General features: G+C 43.7%; 1 protein-coding gene across 1 annotated transcript in view; it reads left to right on the top strand.

Annotated features, from left to right (window-relative positions):
- The window catches only part of RNF213 (ring finger protein 213), a 54,444-nt gene that overhangs the window by 14,321 nt on the left and 26,274 nt on the right, over positions 1–13,849 (top strand). The window contains exons 17-28 of the mRNA XM_085311917.1: positions 286–469; positions 1,117–1,290; positions 1,553–1,711; positions 1,999–2,585; positions 3,345–3,510; positions 4,159–4,376; positions 4,923–5,063; positions 5,321–5,482; positions 5,934–7,071; positions 8,896–9,089; positions 9,287–9,439; positions 10,079–13,672. Coding sequence (XP_085168043.1) covers positions 286–469; positions 1,117–1,290; positions 1,553–1,711; positions 1,999–2,585; positions 3,345–3,510; positions 4,159–4,376; positions 4,923–5,063; positions 5,321–5,482; positions 5,934–7,071; positions 8,896–9,089; positions 9,287–9,439; positions 10,079–13,672 — 6,870 coding nt within the window. The remainder of the gene's footprint in view (positions 1–285; positions 470–1,116; positions 1,291–1,552; positions 1,712–1,998; positions 2,586–3,344; positions 3,511–4,158; positions 4,377–4,922; positions 5,064–5,320; positions 5,483–5,933; positions 7,072–8,895; positions 9,090–9,286; positions 9,440–10,078; positions 13,673–13,849) is intronic.

Here is a 13,849-nt window from a genome sequence, read left to right as displayed (position 1 = left end):
TTGCACGTTCCTTGTTTGAATTGTTGTGGGTGTTTTTCGCTTGTTAAACCAACAAATAAGATACTGTAATCATGAATCCAAGATCCACTTATAAAGGGTCCATGAAAAATACTTTTGCCATCACAGCTTCTGGCATCAGTCATGTCAGATGACTTTTTTGGAACACGCTTTAACATGGGAGGTGTAACATGCCTTAGGATCAGACACTGATGTCAATGAAGACTGACCCAACATAATCCGAAACACTGATGCATTCCTCCYCTGTGTCTTGTATGACTTGTGCAGACTCGGAGCAATCTCCTTGACTTGATACCTTCCCACAACATGGAGAAGTTTGGCTGGCTTGTATCAACCATTATTATGAAGTCATGGCCAAGCAAAAAGAGTGGGCAGCATGAGGATGATTTTGATGAGATTTTGCACCACTTGCTTACATGGCCTGACATAAAACATATCTTCAGTTTTAATGGTATGTCTGTCTGTATGTCCATGTTTGTTAGTAATATTTGTTAAGAGTCTATGAAAAGCTGTTCTCTGCCTCTTCACTCTAGTCTTCCTTTTGCAGAGCAGGAAATGAAGAATGTATAAAAATTTTCCTGCTCTTGCTCTGTTCCCCATCTCAAGACTCGAAGTATTCAGACTGATGTTGGAGAGAAAAGCCTAAAGAAAGGGAGCCAGTGTTCCTCTTTTGCTAATCCACTGCAGCCACTTCAAGATTTATACTGAACGGCTGAATCTGTAGATCCAGTGGATTTATAGAACATAACTTGTTGCTTTGAGGAGAAGTTCTAATATGTTATTGCTATGTAAAAATGCAAAATATTTTGTCATTTGGGTGGTCTGAAGTGGCTTGTGCTTTCTCCACAGGAGTTCCTCATCCTTGTTTGGGTAGTGACCTTCTATGCGGAGGTCCCTGAGCTGCTCTCCTGAAATCCTGGAACTGATTGTGTTCAGGAGAACATGGGGGGTTGGAGGATGGTGTGAAGAGTTTACAGGCTTGTGGGCTAGGAGTTCAAATGGGAAATGGAAGGATTTTAATTTGGATAATTGTTGCTTCTGATTAGCTTTTGTGAAGCAGGAAAGATCTAGGCTTTATATCCTTTGTTTCTTGAACAGGAACGAACACAAAGCTCCTAGAACAACTTGCAGATGAAGCAAAAAATGTAATGGCCATAGCAGACTCTGTGTTTATGAGTGTCGCTAACGATATCCAGGAAGGATGTATCCTTGTGAAACATTTGGAAGAGGTTCTTCAGCATGAGAAGCAATTCATCCTTATCTGGGAACTAAGTAAGAACACTGTTCAAAGTTGGCCATGGTGGTTTATGGCATCACTGTAGTGATCGATAGCCTACCTCAGTGATTAATAATACTGAATAGGTGCTTCAGTAGTTAGAAGTACTGCCCTTGTGCAGCATGTACATGGAGCTCCCAGGTCTGTTGTCTTATCTGCATTTCACTGCGTCATTTTGACTATACTAACCCATACCTGAGTTTGGGTGCAGAGGATGGGAAGTTTTTGCCTTGTGACTACAGACAGGTTTTCTTTCAGAGCACAAGCAGCTGTTGCATGAGGACAGAGAACCACTACAGAATGAGTTGAAAGAAGTGCTGCAAAGGAGGCGAGAAGAAGTAACACTTATCAGGAGAGAAAAAAGAGCAATAGGAACCTTTCTGGGCATGTGTAGGAAGGTGCAGGCATCTGTGAAAGGTAATGTTTGGGGAGTAATTTTGAAGTGACAACTTCAGAAAATGTAATTTTCTTTGACAGCTATTAGACTTTGTAAACAGATTTAATTCTAAACTAGAGCAAGAATGGGGGGGGAGCTAAACTTACAGCATTTGAGAGAAAGAGTAAGTGCTCAAACATTAAATGATATTTCTAGAGGTCCACATGTTTAATAGCAGTGTGTGACTCAGTGCCCACTCAGGGGATTTGATAAAACAAATTGGACTAGACATCTGACCTTTGACTTTACCTTTGTCTGTGTTTTAAAGTGGCTGTAGCTGAAGTGGAGCTTCAACACTCAGAAGATCTTTCCTCAAAAAGACTAAATACAGTTGTGAAAATGGGAGAGAGACCTCTACGGACCTACTACAGCCTGAGCCAAGAGCTAAAAGAAATTGTGCTGAAAATGCATTCTTTTAAAGACAGCCTGATCTTCCAGCAGTTCTGGGAGGAAGCAGCTCAGGATACAAGGGAGAAGTATGAGTATGAAATTTCAGAAGACCAGGAGGTTCCTGCACTGGGCCTTGAGAATGTATTTGACAGTCTAATATACCCGTGTTTTGAGAGCTATGAAAGGTTATATGATGACCTTAGATCTGGAAGTCTTACTCTTTCTGCAGTTGATAAGATTTTTCAGGAATTTACAAACAACTCTGAAGATATCAAAACTGAGCTAAATACCATATGTGAACTCAGACCTGGAGAAGAGAGAGACTGGGTAGATCAGCGACTTCAGCAGATCCAGCAATACCATGAACTGCATTTAACTTTTGATGCTGCGAAGATCATTGCCAATGTAAAAGAGAGTTTAAAGCTCTCTGGTGACTTCAGGATCCTGGAAAAGTTGCTGGACATAGTAAGTATCCACTTCTCTGTACTGTTAAGGTGTTTACTGCAAACCTTGGGTAAATCTGAACCTCCCAGAAAATCAACCCTAGCCTATCAAGAGCTATTCTCTTCCTCAGAATACTTATGTGAGGTAAAAGTTTAAGTGTTCAGACTACATGCTCAAGTGTGTAATCTTCTTTGAGAGAGATGTATGCCTCTGAATGAGAGAGGAACAGAGGGGGAGTGTCTCACTCGAGGTCATGCCCAGTGACAGAATTTGAGTTACAAAACCCAAGGCTGTGAGGTACCTGTATTGTCAAGTTGGGATGTCTTCAGCCTTCTAGTCCAGCGCATTTGTCACCTGTGCAAGCTACCAAGTGCTTTCAATACAGTTAAGACACAGTTTAAAAACAAAACACCTCCCCTGCCCAAAGTCACAGGCTGTAGTGTGTAACAAGAGGGAAAGAAGAATGGTCTARGCAGCATGTGAGATCCAAGGCTCTGATTTAGGAGGGTGTGTGTTAAGGGAAGTGACTGCACAGCCCTGAGCCCAGTGTACTTACCTCAGGAAGTTGATTGCTGGTGTCTGTCTTCTGTAGTTCCTTTTGACACAGTACAGTTAAGTTCTGCCTTCTCTTATMTCTGCACTTTGTTCCTTAGCTAGTCTGTAGGTATATTTTCTTGTATGACTTGTGGTTTTGCAGAGAGATTCCCTTTTCCCACTAGAGAATGGACCATTTCTCCCATTTCCAGATTGTGAAATTTGTTTGCATCACTTCTTTTGTAGACAGAAAAGCTTGAATGTTACAAGACACAAAAACTGGACTCCATCAGCACTGAGCTTATGCGTGCCAAGAATTTGCTGCAGGGGATCACTGTAAACCGTCGCAAGTGTCTGATGGAGCTGACACGTCAGAAGGAGTTTGTCTGCTGGGTCAGAGAGGCACTGAAAGGTTTGTGCTGCTCACTTGGGAATTGGGCAGATGRTACCAGAAGGGATGCTGGGTCAGGGAGCAAGGAGGAATGCCATGTACCTGACCCATCTGCTTTCTGACATTTCAGCTCCTGATCAGTAATAAGAGTTAATAGCATCTCTTATGGATGTTGGTGTGGAGCCTTTAAAGAAGTAGACCTCTAAAACCTGTACATACTGCTATAGTCCTGTGTAGCCTACAGTAGCTAACCTGCCGGATAGCTGGGCTTGGTATAAGGGATTATAACAGTTGTTGCTGTTTTGTTCAGAGTGGTGATTTAAGAGAATAGAAACTATCCATTTCACAGGATGTTAGTGGTCTGACTAGTTACGTGTCTGTTAGCTTAGTTATCTTATGTGCACGTGCACGCACACATGCACACCCCTTGAACAACTGTGTACGTGCAGTGTCCAGCTTCTGTCCTGGCGGTGACTCTGCTGTTCGTGGCAATGCTGAGAATAGCCAGGTCCAAGGATATTGTTAATATGAATCACCCGATAAAGTTAACCAGCAGGATAGGTGGAAGGAAGTTGCAAGAGATGTTCCATTTTCTGCAAAAAGGGATGATGCGAGATTGCGGTAAAACTGCCTCATTTGTTTTTTCTTTGTATATTTATCTCATTTAAGATATAAATGAGCTGAAGGTATTTGTAGACTTGGCTTCCATCTCTGCTGGGGAGAATGATATGGATGTGGACCGTGTGGCCTGTTTCCATGATGCTGTGCATGGCTACTCCTCCCTGCTCTATGAGCTGAGGCAAGAGTCAGGGTTTAGTGACTTCATGTACTGCTTGAAGAAGCTGTGGCGAGCGCTCGACAGCGATGAGAATCTTCCCAAGAAACTGGTGAGTTCTGCTGCAGCAGTTCCTCTCTGCATCTTGTTGCATTTCTGCCTTCCAAGAGTGGCCAGAGGATTGACTGCAGAGGACAAGTTGCATTTATGTGTGGGCATCACAGAGGTCCTTCCTTTTTTTGGAAGGAAAGTGTCTTACGCTTCTGCAGCGCACAGATTCAGTGCAGCAACAATTAGCATTGCAGCAAAGATTTTGCCAGAGAGTTGCTGAAGCTTTTAAGTGTGACGTGATGCAGTTTCAGTCTTACACGAGTTTAATGTAGAAGGGAAGGCAGATGACTGGGAACTGCTTTGCAGCAGGGCATGTTTCTACAGCAAGAAGCATTGCAAGCTTTACTTGTTCTGCAGCCCAAGGAGTTGATACAGGACAGCTCTGCTGAAAATTCAAGCCGTAGCCAGTAGTCATTCCTTTCTTCCTTCCCCATCCCGAGACTCTCTTATGCCAGTCTAAACTGTCTGTCCTGAACACAGATGTAATCCTGGAAAGAAGTGCCAAGTCAGAGTGATTAGGGCAATACTATGTGCTCTCTCCCTGCAGTATGCTTCAGCTCAACACTTAAAATGGTTGAAAACAGTGAAAGAGAGCCATGGGTCTGTGGAATTGTCATCTCTATCACTGGCAGCTGCCATCAACAGCAGAGGAATATACACTGTCAGAGCACCAGCTGATGGCCAAAAGGTGAGGCTACTTGGCAGTTCCTCCTCTTGAGCTGCCACTATGTCAGGCTGCTGTTTTCTCAGGAATATCTCCAGCAGGTAACACTGCTGGCACATCAGTGGTTGACAGAAACATGCTGTAGCTTCTCTGCCACTTTGCACAGTTTCTTTATGGAGGCTGCTGCCTTCTCAGCAGCCTCCTTGCAAGGCATAGCACTGCCTCAAGAGTGAAACCTCAATGCACATCAGTGCTGCTGCTGATGACTTATTCTCTGGCAGGTTTCTTTGGATAATGTCCTGCACTTCGCCCTCCCAGGAAGCTCTGCAGATCATGAGGCATTACGGAGATACTCTCTGGAGGAGCTGCGTGAACTGCAGAACAAACTGATGCTCATGTCTGCAAAGGGAGAGCAAGGCCTGGAGGTGGAGAGGTTCTCAGAGGTCAGACTTCAAACCCAATGAGTGTTGAGGCTGGGGTTGGACTTTGCCCTGAACGTGACTTTTTTAAGACTGGTTTACAGCTAAGCTGCTGGGGATGGACTGCAGGAGACAGAGGTTCATACCTTTTTGGTTCCCTGCTGGGGTGGAACTAGACTAGAGATGGAACAAGGGACTGGTATCCTCAGTCCTCTGGTTGCACTGGGGATGCTCCTGGCTGGGAGAGTTGCTGTGTTCTTGTAGCAATGTGCAGACTGAATCCCTTACTCACTTCTAGGGATACTCACATTAAACAGCCACAGGGAACCTTTTCTTACACTGTGAGGCCTGATGTACCTGGCCCAGACAAAAACTTTTATTTTAACTGAAAGTCTTCCCTGTAGTTTCGTGACTGGGATTTGTCTTGGCAAAATCAGCTTAGGTTTTATTTTTCTTATTCTCTGTCCTCACACAGATCTTTTCCAATGTCCAAAGACTTGCACAGTCYTTTATAGACCTTTATTCAGCTGGGAACATGCTCTTCCGTTTCTGGCTTGCCAATGTATATTGCTCACCCAAAAGTGAGTCATGTGTTCTCATAGACTTCTCCTTGGCACTGATCCCAGTGCTAGAAGGGCAAGGAGAGGTGGTCGCTGTGCTYCCAGGGCTCTGCAGAAAAATGGAGAGTTTCCTGGAAAGGTGGAAAACCTTCATGTGTGAAAAGCGATCTCAGCACTTCTATTTGAACTACTACACTGCTGAGCAGCTGGTCTATTTGTGCACAGAACTCAAGAAGGGGCGGCCCAATCAGAATGCCATGACGATGCTTTCATTCCTAAAACCCAACTGCACCAATGAGGATGTCCTTAGAGCCTCCAGAAGCAGGGTGCCCACCAGCTCGAGGAAGGCTATTTCTGACTTGCCAGCAATGCTGAAAGGGGAGAGGGACCTGACTGAAAGGCTGGAGAGCATCTGGAAGTGCTACATGAGCAACATGAGTTCCTTCCTTCCGAACTGCCTGGATGTCGATACACTTGGCAGGTGGTTGAAAAGTCTGGCTGACTGGGGAAGAGAGCGTGTCACACGAGACTTCCCACAAGATCTTCTGCATGTTGGTCAGCCTAACCTCATCATGTGCCCTCGCTCTGAAGTGCTCACTTCTGCTCTGGCCATTTACATGTACAGCCCCAATCAGCCCCTGCCCACTTTTGATGAAGTTCTCCTGTGCACTCCTCAGACCACTTCTGAGCAAGTGGAGCTTTTCCTCAGGAGGTGCCTCTCTCCTAGCAGCAGAGGAGAGAAAATTTACACCATGCTGTATGCGGATGAGCTAAGTTATGATGTCAGCTCCAGAGTAGAGGAGTTGTTCCAGTGCTTACAGCACAACAACATGTATCATCTAGTCATTCTGTGCAACTGCAACAGGGAACACAGCTACATCCCATCTGTCTTCAGCGAGTATAAAGTGCACGTGATCCCTCAGAGGCCCCTGGCTGAAATCCAGCGATACCTTCAGGATCACTACAGGGTCACTCAGCCTTTAAGCTCAGCTGCTTCTGTGTTCAAGGACAACATGTGTGTTGGGATTGTGTCTTCCAAGAGAGCTGGAGTGGGTAAGATGCCACATGCAAAGTGGGGTCTACTGAGTCTTGAAAACCAGAGGGGGATTCATCTTGCCAGGTTTTCTGGGTTGTTCATAAGCATCTAGTCAAAAAGAATGATTCAGGTTCTTCATAGTGGGGTGAGATGATGGCTATACAGACAGCTCATAGGATAGGTGTCTTCAGAGGTGATTCTGCTTGCTAATCTGACAACTGTCTCTTTTTAGTGACTAGAGAGAAAGCTTACATCATCAACATAAACTAGATGGCGAATGCTACATAAGATTAATCTAACCTCCTAGGGCTACATATACCTTTAGGAAAATGTGCATGAAATGGAACAGGAGTTGTAAGCCTGCATATTTTTCCATATAGGGAGTGATTGCTGACAGTCTCTTCGTGCAAAAAGCTAGAGGGAATTAAGTGAAACTACTGAGTGGCAGGCTCAAAAACAAACAGAAGCAAGTGGTTCTTCAAATAACGCATAGTTAAACTGTGGAACTCGCAGGATATTGTGGAAACTAAAGTTTTACACAGACTTAAAAAATTACTAGATATATTCATGAGAGAAACATCCCTCAAGGGCTATTAAATACAAATATATCTGGCATAGCAGTTTCTAAGCTGCAAATTACTGGAAAAGTACTCTGAAAGTGTTGTAGTATGTCAGCATTGTTCTCACTCTGTTCCTTTGTTGTTGACTTGTCTCAGAGATTGGTACTCCAGTAAGTGCTTTGGCTGTCCAACTGTCTGTGTGTGCTGTGTGTTTCATGTGTAAACTTTGCATGCACTAGAAGCAGTTCAGACTTGCACAGGAGCTGCATCAGACCTTGCTGCATCCTTACAGCTTCCACACTTGGGCTTTGGTAGAGCACAGCCGCTGATGAAAATGGTCGAGTTCAAAAGGGGAAGTGTCCTGCACCATTTTCATGGGCTTAGTGGGAAAATTCAAAGCAGTTTTTGGAATAAACTGCGTCCTTTGTCAAACTTAAGAAACCCGGGGCAGCTCTTGGGTATCATCTGTAAAAGGCTGCTGCCATAGCTTCAGTCTAGAAAACTATAAATCCATCTTCTTCTGTTGTTGGTGAGTTACAGACTTCTTATACTGCTGAGGGGGGAGTTCGGAGCTTTCAAAAGGTTGGAAGACACTTGGTACTCCACCTAGACATTTCCGTAACTTGGAAGTGTTTATGGAATAGGCCTACTGTAGCAAGCTCCTGTACTACAGACAGCATAAAGGGTGTGATGGGACCCCAAGCCACCATGACTGGATTAGACATGGATTAGAACAATTTCTCCATTATCCATGCTAACCGGGGCTGGGTCATCGCAATTGCAGAACCGACAGGCTACAGGCAATTACAAACAACAAAGCTGAGTCATTGGCTTTATGCTATTATTGCCTAAATTAATTTCTACAGGATAGGATAGGAAACTTGAGAGTGCTTTTCTCTTTGGCTGCTGCTGCTTTTTCCCGTGTTTTGACCTTAGAAATACAGCTGMATAACAGAAAATATTTAAGTCTTGATAAAGAGTAATGCCTTTCTTGGTGGGTTTGAGCAAAACAGATCATGTAGATGGTGACTACCTTCAGTAGTTAACAATGGCAATGGCTTTGATTCTAGGCTGCAACCTGCAAGCACTCTAACCAAATTCAGACTTTTTCCTTCTGGAATATGTTTCTGAAAGGTTTGAAAGCCTTGGAAGGATATGGGACTTAAGCAAGTGACTTGTATTTGTTGTTGTTGTTGTTGTCATTGTTGTTCTTAATATAGTCCTAGTATGACCTGTTCTACATTAATTGCTTTAATTCTTTTGGTGTGTGCGTGATAACAGGAAAATCCCTCTATGTGAAGAGACTGCATGAGAGACTGAAAGAACAGCAATCTGACTGTACAGAACTTTTGAAAACTATCAGGCTAATTGAACCAGAGGTGGATGAAGATAAAGTGCTAAAGTCTCTTCTGCCTTTTCTGAAGAGACAACACCAGCAAAAGCCCATGATATTCCATTTTGATATCACCTCTTCAGTAAGTGCGTCATGCCTTCCATGTGCCCTTCTTGTCTAGACTTTTAGGGTCTGTGAGGATCCTTGGAAAACTTGTTTTTTTTAAAGTTTTTGTTTCTTAGTGAGCCTTTTTACTAGAAACTGTTCTCTAGTCCCTACATGAATAAGTAGCAATGAGTAAATAACCAGGAAATGGCTTTCTCCCTTTTCTAATGATAGGTACAAAGTGGAATTCCAGAATTTCTGTTCAAGCTATTGGTTTTGCAATATCTGACAGATATGAATGGAAATATGTGGCTACGACAGAAATACCATTTATATATTGTTGAAATCCTTGAGGTATTACCAGTGCCAAAGAAAACAGCAAGACATGTATGTATACAGGAATACTTGATCTCTTTGAGTTTTTCATCACTTTATACACAGATGTTTGTATACAGTTGAACGTGAGTTGTAGAGACTATAATCCTRAATAGAGTAGAGAGATTTCCTGTTTCATTGGGGTATACTGTGCATCTCCATTATGAAGTAGTGTAAAAAACAGAGTAAATTATGCCTGTTGTAGTTTTCTTGAGTAAGTCATTGCTGAAGGCAATCTTCATCATGTTATTTTGCATGTTTGGAAGTAATAAATATTTAAATGTAAATACCAGAACAGAGTGTAGAAGTGAGAGGGATAAAAAAAACCAATAGTTTCTTGGATTTAACTTTTTTATTTTTCCTTTGAGGTAKCTCTGAAAAAAGAGGTAGAGGAGACAAAGGAGTATTGTTACAGGAAAGAAATTGTAGGAGGAAAAGGGATTAATTGTTGTGATACATTTCTGATGCATCACCAAAAAGAGGAGGGGAAAAAGTGACACAGTTGTACCGGCTGGCTGTTGCTGTGTAGTATGTCTGTGATCTTAGGCAGCAATGCTGGAAGAACAGATTAAGTAAACTGTAGAAGATTAGAGCCACAGTTGAATGCTACAGCTTTGATGGTTTTTTTGTTTGTTTTTTCCTCTACTCCAGATCTCACAGAGGCAGAAGTATAATTTCCTTGATGTGTTCCCTAAAGTAATGTGCAAATCTCCAAAGGAGGTACTAGAGATGGAGACGCTTGGGAACCGGTCTGGGGACGTTTCAGATCCAGGAATGGACGAGGAGGAATTTTGCAGTGAGGCTTTCCAGAGACCTTTCCAATATCTGAAGAGATTTGATCTTGGGCACAATCTTGATACATTCTATTACAAAGCGGACTGTGTAGAAGGAAGCCCGGCAGAGTGCCTACAACAGTTCCTCCTGCACTGTGGGATCATAGATCCCTCTTGGTCYGAACTGCGAAACTTTGCGTGGTTTTTGAATGTTCAGCTGAGAGACTGTGAAGCTTCTATCTTCTGCAATCCTGAATTTGTCCRGGACACTCTGCAGGGTTTCAAAAACTTTGTGGTTACCTTCATGATCTTAATGGCAAGGGATTTTGCAACACCATCCCTAAACATTTCTGATCAGAGTTCAGGAAGCCTGTCTTCTGACATGCAGGACATTGCAGAAGATGATCTTCTTCCTTTCCACATTCGGAAAAAGTGGGAATCTGAGCCTCATCCATATCTGTTCTTCAATGAAGATCGTGTGTCCATGACGTTCATTGGTTTCCACTTCCAGCCCAATGGCAGTGGTGGTGTTGATGCCGTTAATCCTGTGAATGGCAACATTATCAAGAGAAACGTTATGACTTCACAGTTATACAAGGGCTTGTTGCTTCAAGGAGTTCCCTTCAATATTCAGTTTGATCAATTGCCCCGATATGAGAAGCTAGAGAAGCTTTGCATGGTTTTGGGAGTCCCCTGGGTAACAGACCCCGATGAAACGTATGAAATCACAACAGACAACATGCTAAAGATCCTAGCTATTGAGATGCGATTCAGATGCAACATCCCAGTCATTATCATGGGAGAAACAGGCTGTGGGAAAACTAGACTTGTAAAATTTCTGTGCGAGTTGCGCAGAAGCTGTGCAGAGGCAGAGAACATAAAACTTGTAAAAGTTCATGGAGGTACTACTGCAGAGATGATTTATGCCAGGATCAAAGAAGCAGAAGCCATTGCTAAAATGAATAAGGAGCAGCATGGGCTGGACACAATCCTGTTTTTCGATGAAGCCAACACAACAGAGGCTGTGAGCAGCATCAAAGAAGTACTGTGTGATCGCACAGTGCAGGGGCAGSCTTTAGCCTCTTGCTCAGGCTTGCAGATCATAGCAGCCTGCAACCCTTATCGTAAGCACACACCAAAGATGATTCAGCGCTTGGAATCAGCTGGGTTGGGCTACAGTGTAAAAGCAGATGAGACAAAGGATAAACTTGGCTCTATTCCTCTGAGACAGCTTGTGTACCGGGTCCATGCTCTCCCGCCCAGTATGATTCCATTAGTGTGGGACTTTGGGCAGCTGAACAACTTAACTGAAAAAATGTACATACAGCAGATTGTACAGAGGCTTACTGAACATGTCCCAATGAGCCAGGCTGAAGCAGAGGTAATTACAGAAGTGCTTTTTGCTTCTCAGCAATACATGAGGCAGAGAGACAATGAATGCAGCTTTGTAAGCCTGCGGGATGTGGAGCGCTGCATGGAAGTTTTGAAGTGGTTTCACAAGCACAGTAAGCTACTGCTGAAAGAGCTGGAGAAGTACCTTGCAGAGAAGAAAGCTCCAAAGAGCAATGTTGAGAGAAACAGTGTTATCTGGTCCTTAGTCTTGGCAGTTGGGGTCTGCTATCATGCATCCTTGGAAAAGAAGGAGATGTATAGAAGGATCATCAGCCAGGTCCTTCCAAAACCTTATGATACCCAGAAAAAGATCTTGGAAGAAATCTGCTTAATGCAGGATTTATTCCTGAGTGGTGTGCACCTCCAAGACACCATAGCAAGAAATTTGGCCTTGAAGGAAAATGTCTTTATGATGGTCATTTGTATTGAGCTGAGAATCCCTCTTTTTCTTGTTGGGAAGCCTGGGAGCTCCAAATCCCTTGCTAAAACCATCGTGGCTGATGCTATGCAGGGCCAAGCCGCTCATTCAGATATATTCAAGGAGCTGAAACAAATTCATTTAGTGTCCTTTCAGTGCAGCCCTCTCTCTACTCCAGAAGGAATCATAGGCACTTTCAAACACTGTGCTCGATTCCAAGATGGAAAGAACCTGGAGGAGTATGTCTCTGTGGTGGTTCTGGATGAAATTGGGCTGGCTGAAGACTCTCCCAAAATGCCCTTGAAGACTTTGCATCCACTTCTGGAGGATGGCTGCATAGATGATGTCCCTCTTCCTCACAAAAAGGTTGGCTTCATTGGGATTTCCAATTGGGCTTTGGACCCTGCTAAGATGAATCGAGGCATCTTTGTCTCCCGTGGTGACCCCAGCAAAGAAGAGCTTGTAGAAAGTGCAAAGGGTATTTGTTTTTCAGCACGAGGGGCTTTACAAAAGGTTGAACAGTACTTTCATCATTTTGCAGATGCATATGAAAACATTTGCAAAGCCCAAGACAGGGAGTTCTTTGGTCTGCGTGACTACTACAGCCTCATAAAGATGGTTTTTGCCTTGACTAAGATCTCCAAAAGGGCACCGACACCTCGAGACATAGCTGAGGTTGTTCTTCGCAACTTCAGTGGTAAAGATGATGTCAATGCTTTGGAAATATTCACTTCACAATTACCAGAGAAAGGAGAAATACATACTCATGATATCAATAGCATTGAGCTGGTGCAACAAAACATTTATAGCAGTGGTCAGGATGGTGAATGCAGGTACCTGCTGGTGTTGACTGAAAATTATGCAGCGCTGAAGATTCTCCAGCAGATTTTTTTTACTGCTCGGCAACAACCAGAAATTATCTTTGGCTCTAGCTTCCCCAAGGACCAAGAGTACACTCAGATATGCAGGAACATCAACCGTGTGAAGGTCTGCATGGAAACTGGCCAAATGGTGGTACTCCTCAACTTGCAGAACCTTTATGAAAGCCTCTATGATGCCCTCAATCAATACTATGTGTACCTTGCTGGCCAGAAGTATGTTGATTTGGGGCTGGGCACCCACCGAGTGAAGTGCCGGGTGCACCCAAAGTTCCGTTTGATAGTCATTGAGGAGAAAGATGTGGTATATAAGCACTTCCCCACTCCACTGATTAACAGGCTAGAAAAGCACTACCTGGATATCAATACTGTCTTGAGCAAGGAGCAAAGAGAAACTGTGAAAGAGCTGAAAAAGTGGGTGCATGATTTCACTGCCGTTAATATAGAAGAGCACTTCATAAGCAAGCAGAAATACAGCCCTTCTGACGTGTTTGTAGGCTACCATTCCGATACCTGTGCGTCTGTTGTCCTGCAGACAGTGGAGAGGCTGAAACCAGTGTGTTCTGCTGATGAACTCATGCCGCGCGTGAAGAGAGAAGCCCAGCTGGCGCTGCTGAATTGTGCCACTCCTGATTCTGTGATCCGCCTGTGCAACACTGTGGGTTTGTTTATGGCAGACTCTCTGGCGGATATATATTTCAAGGAGCAGCAACACACGTCTTTTGCAGATTTCCTCCAAGCTCACGTCCACACTGGATCTGGGTGTCAAACAGTCTTTACAGAGGTAAACATTCTGCAGAGTCCTCTCTTAAATCACATAACTTGCACTATGTTAATTCATACTGCTAGTGCTGCACTATGGCTACATCTGAGGAAACCTGGTAACAGCCTTGCCTGCGAGCACAGTCCAGCAAGTCTCTCCTGTCTACCCACTCTGTTCCTGAGCTAAAAACAAACCTGT

The sequence above is a fragment of the Rhea americana genome, unplaced genomic scaffold, assembly GCF_003343005.1.
Source record: "Rhea americana isolate MKP2758 unplaced genomic scaffold, rheAme1 scaffold_351, whole genome shotgun sequence".
Classification (NCBI taxonomy): Eukaryota; Metazoa; Chordata; class Aves; order Rheiformes; family Rheidae; genus Rhea; species Rhea americana.
The sequence above is the reverse complement of the archived record's forward strand: the minus strand, read 5'-3'. Positions and strand labels throughout refer to the sequence as shown.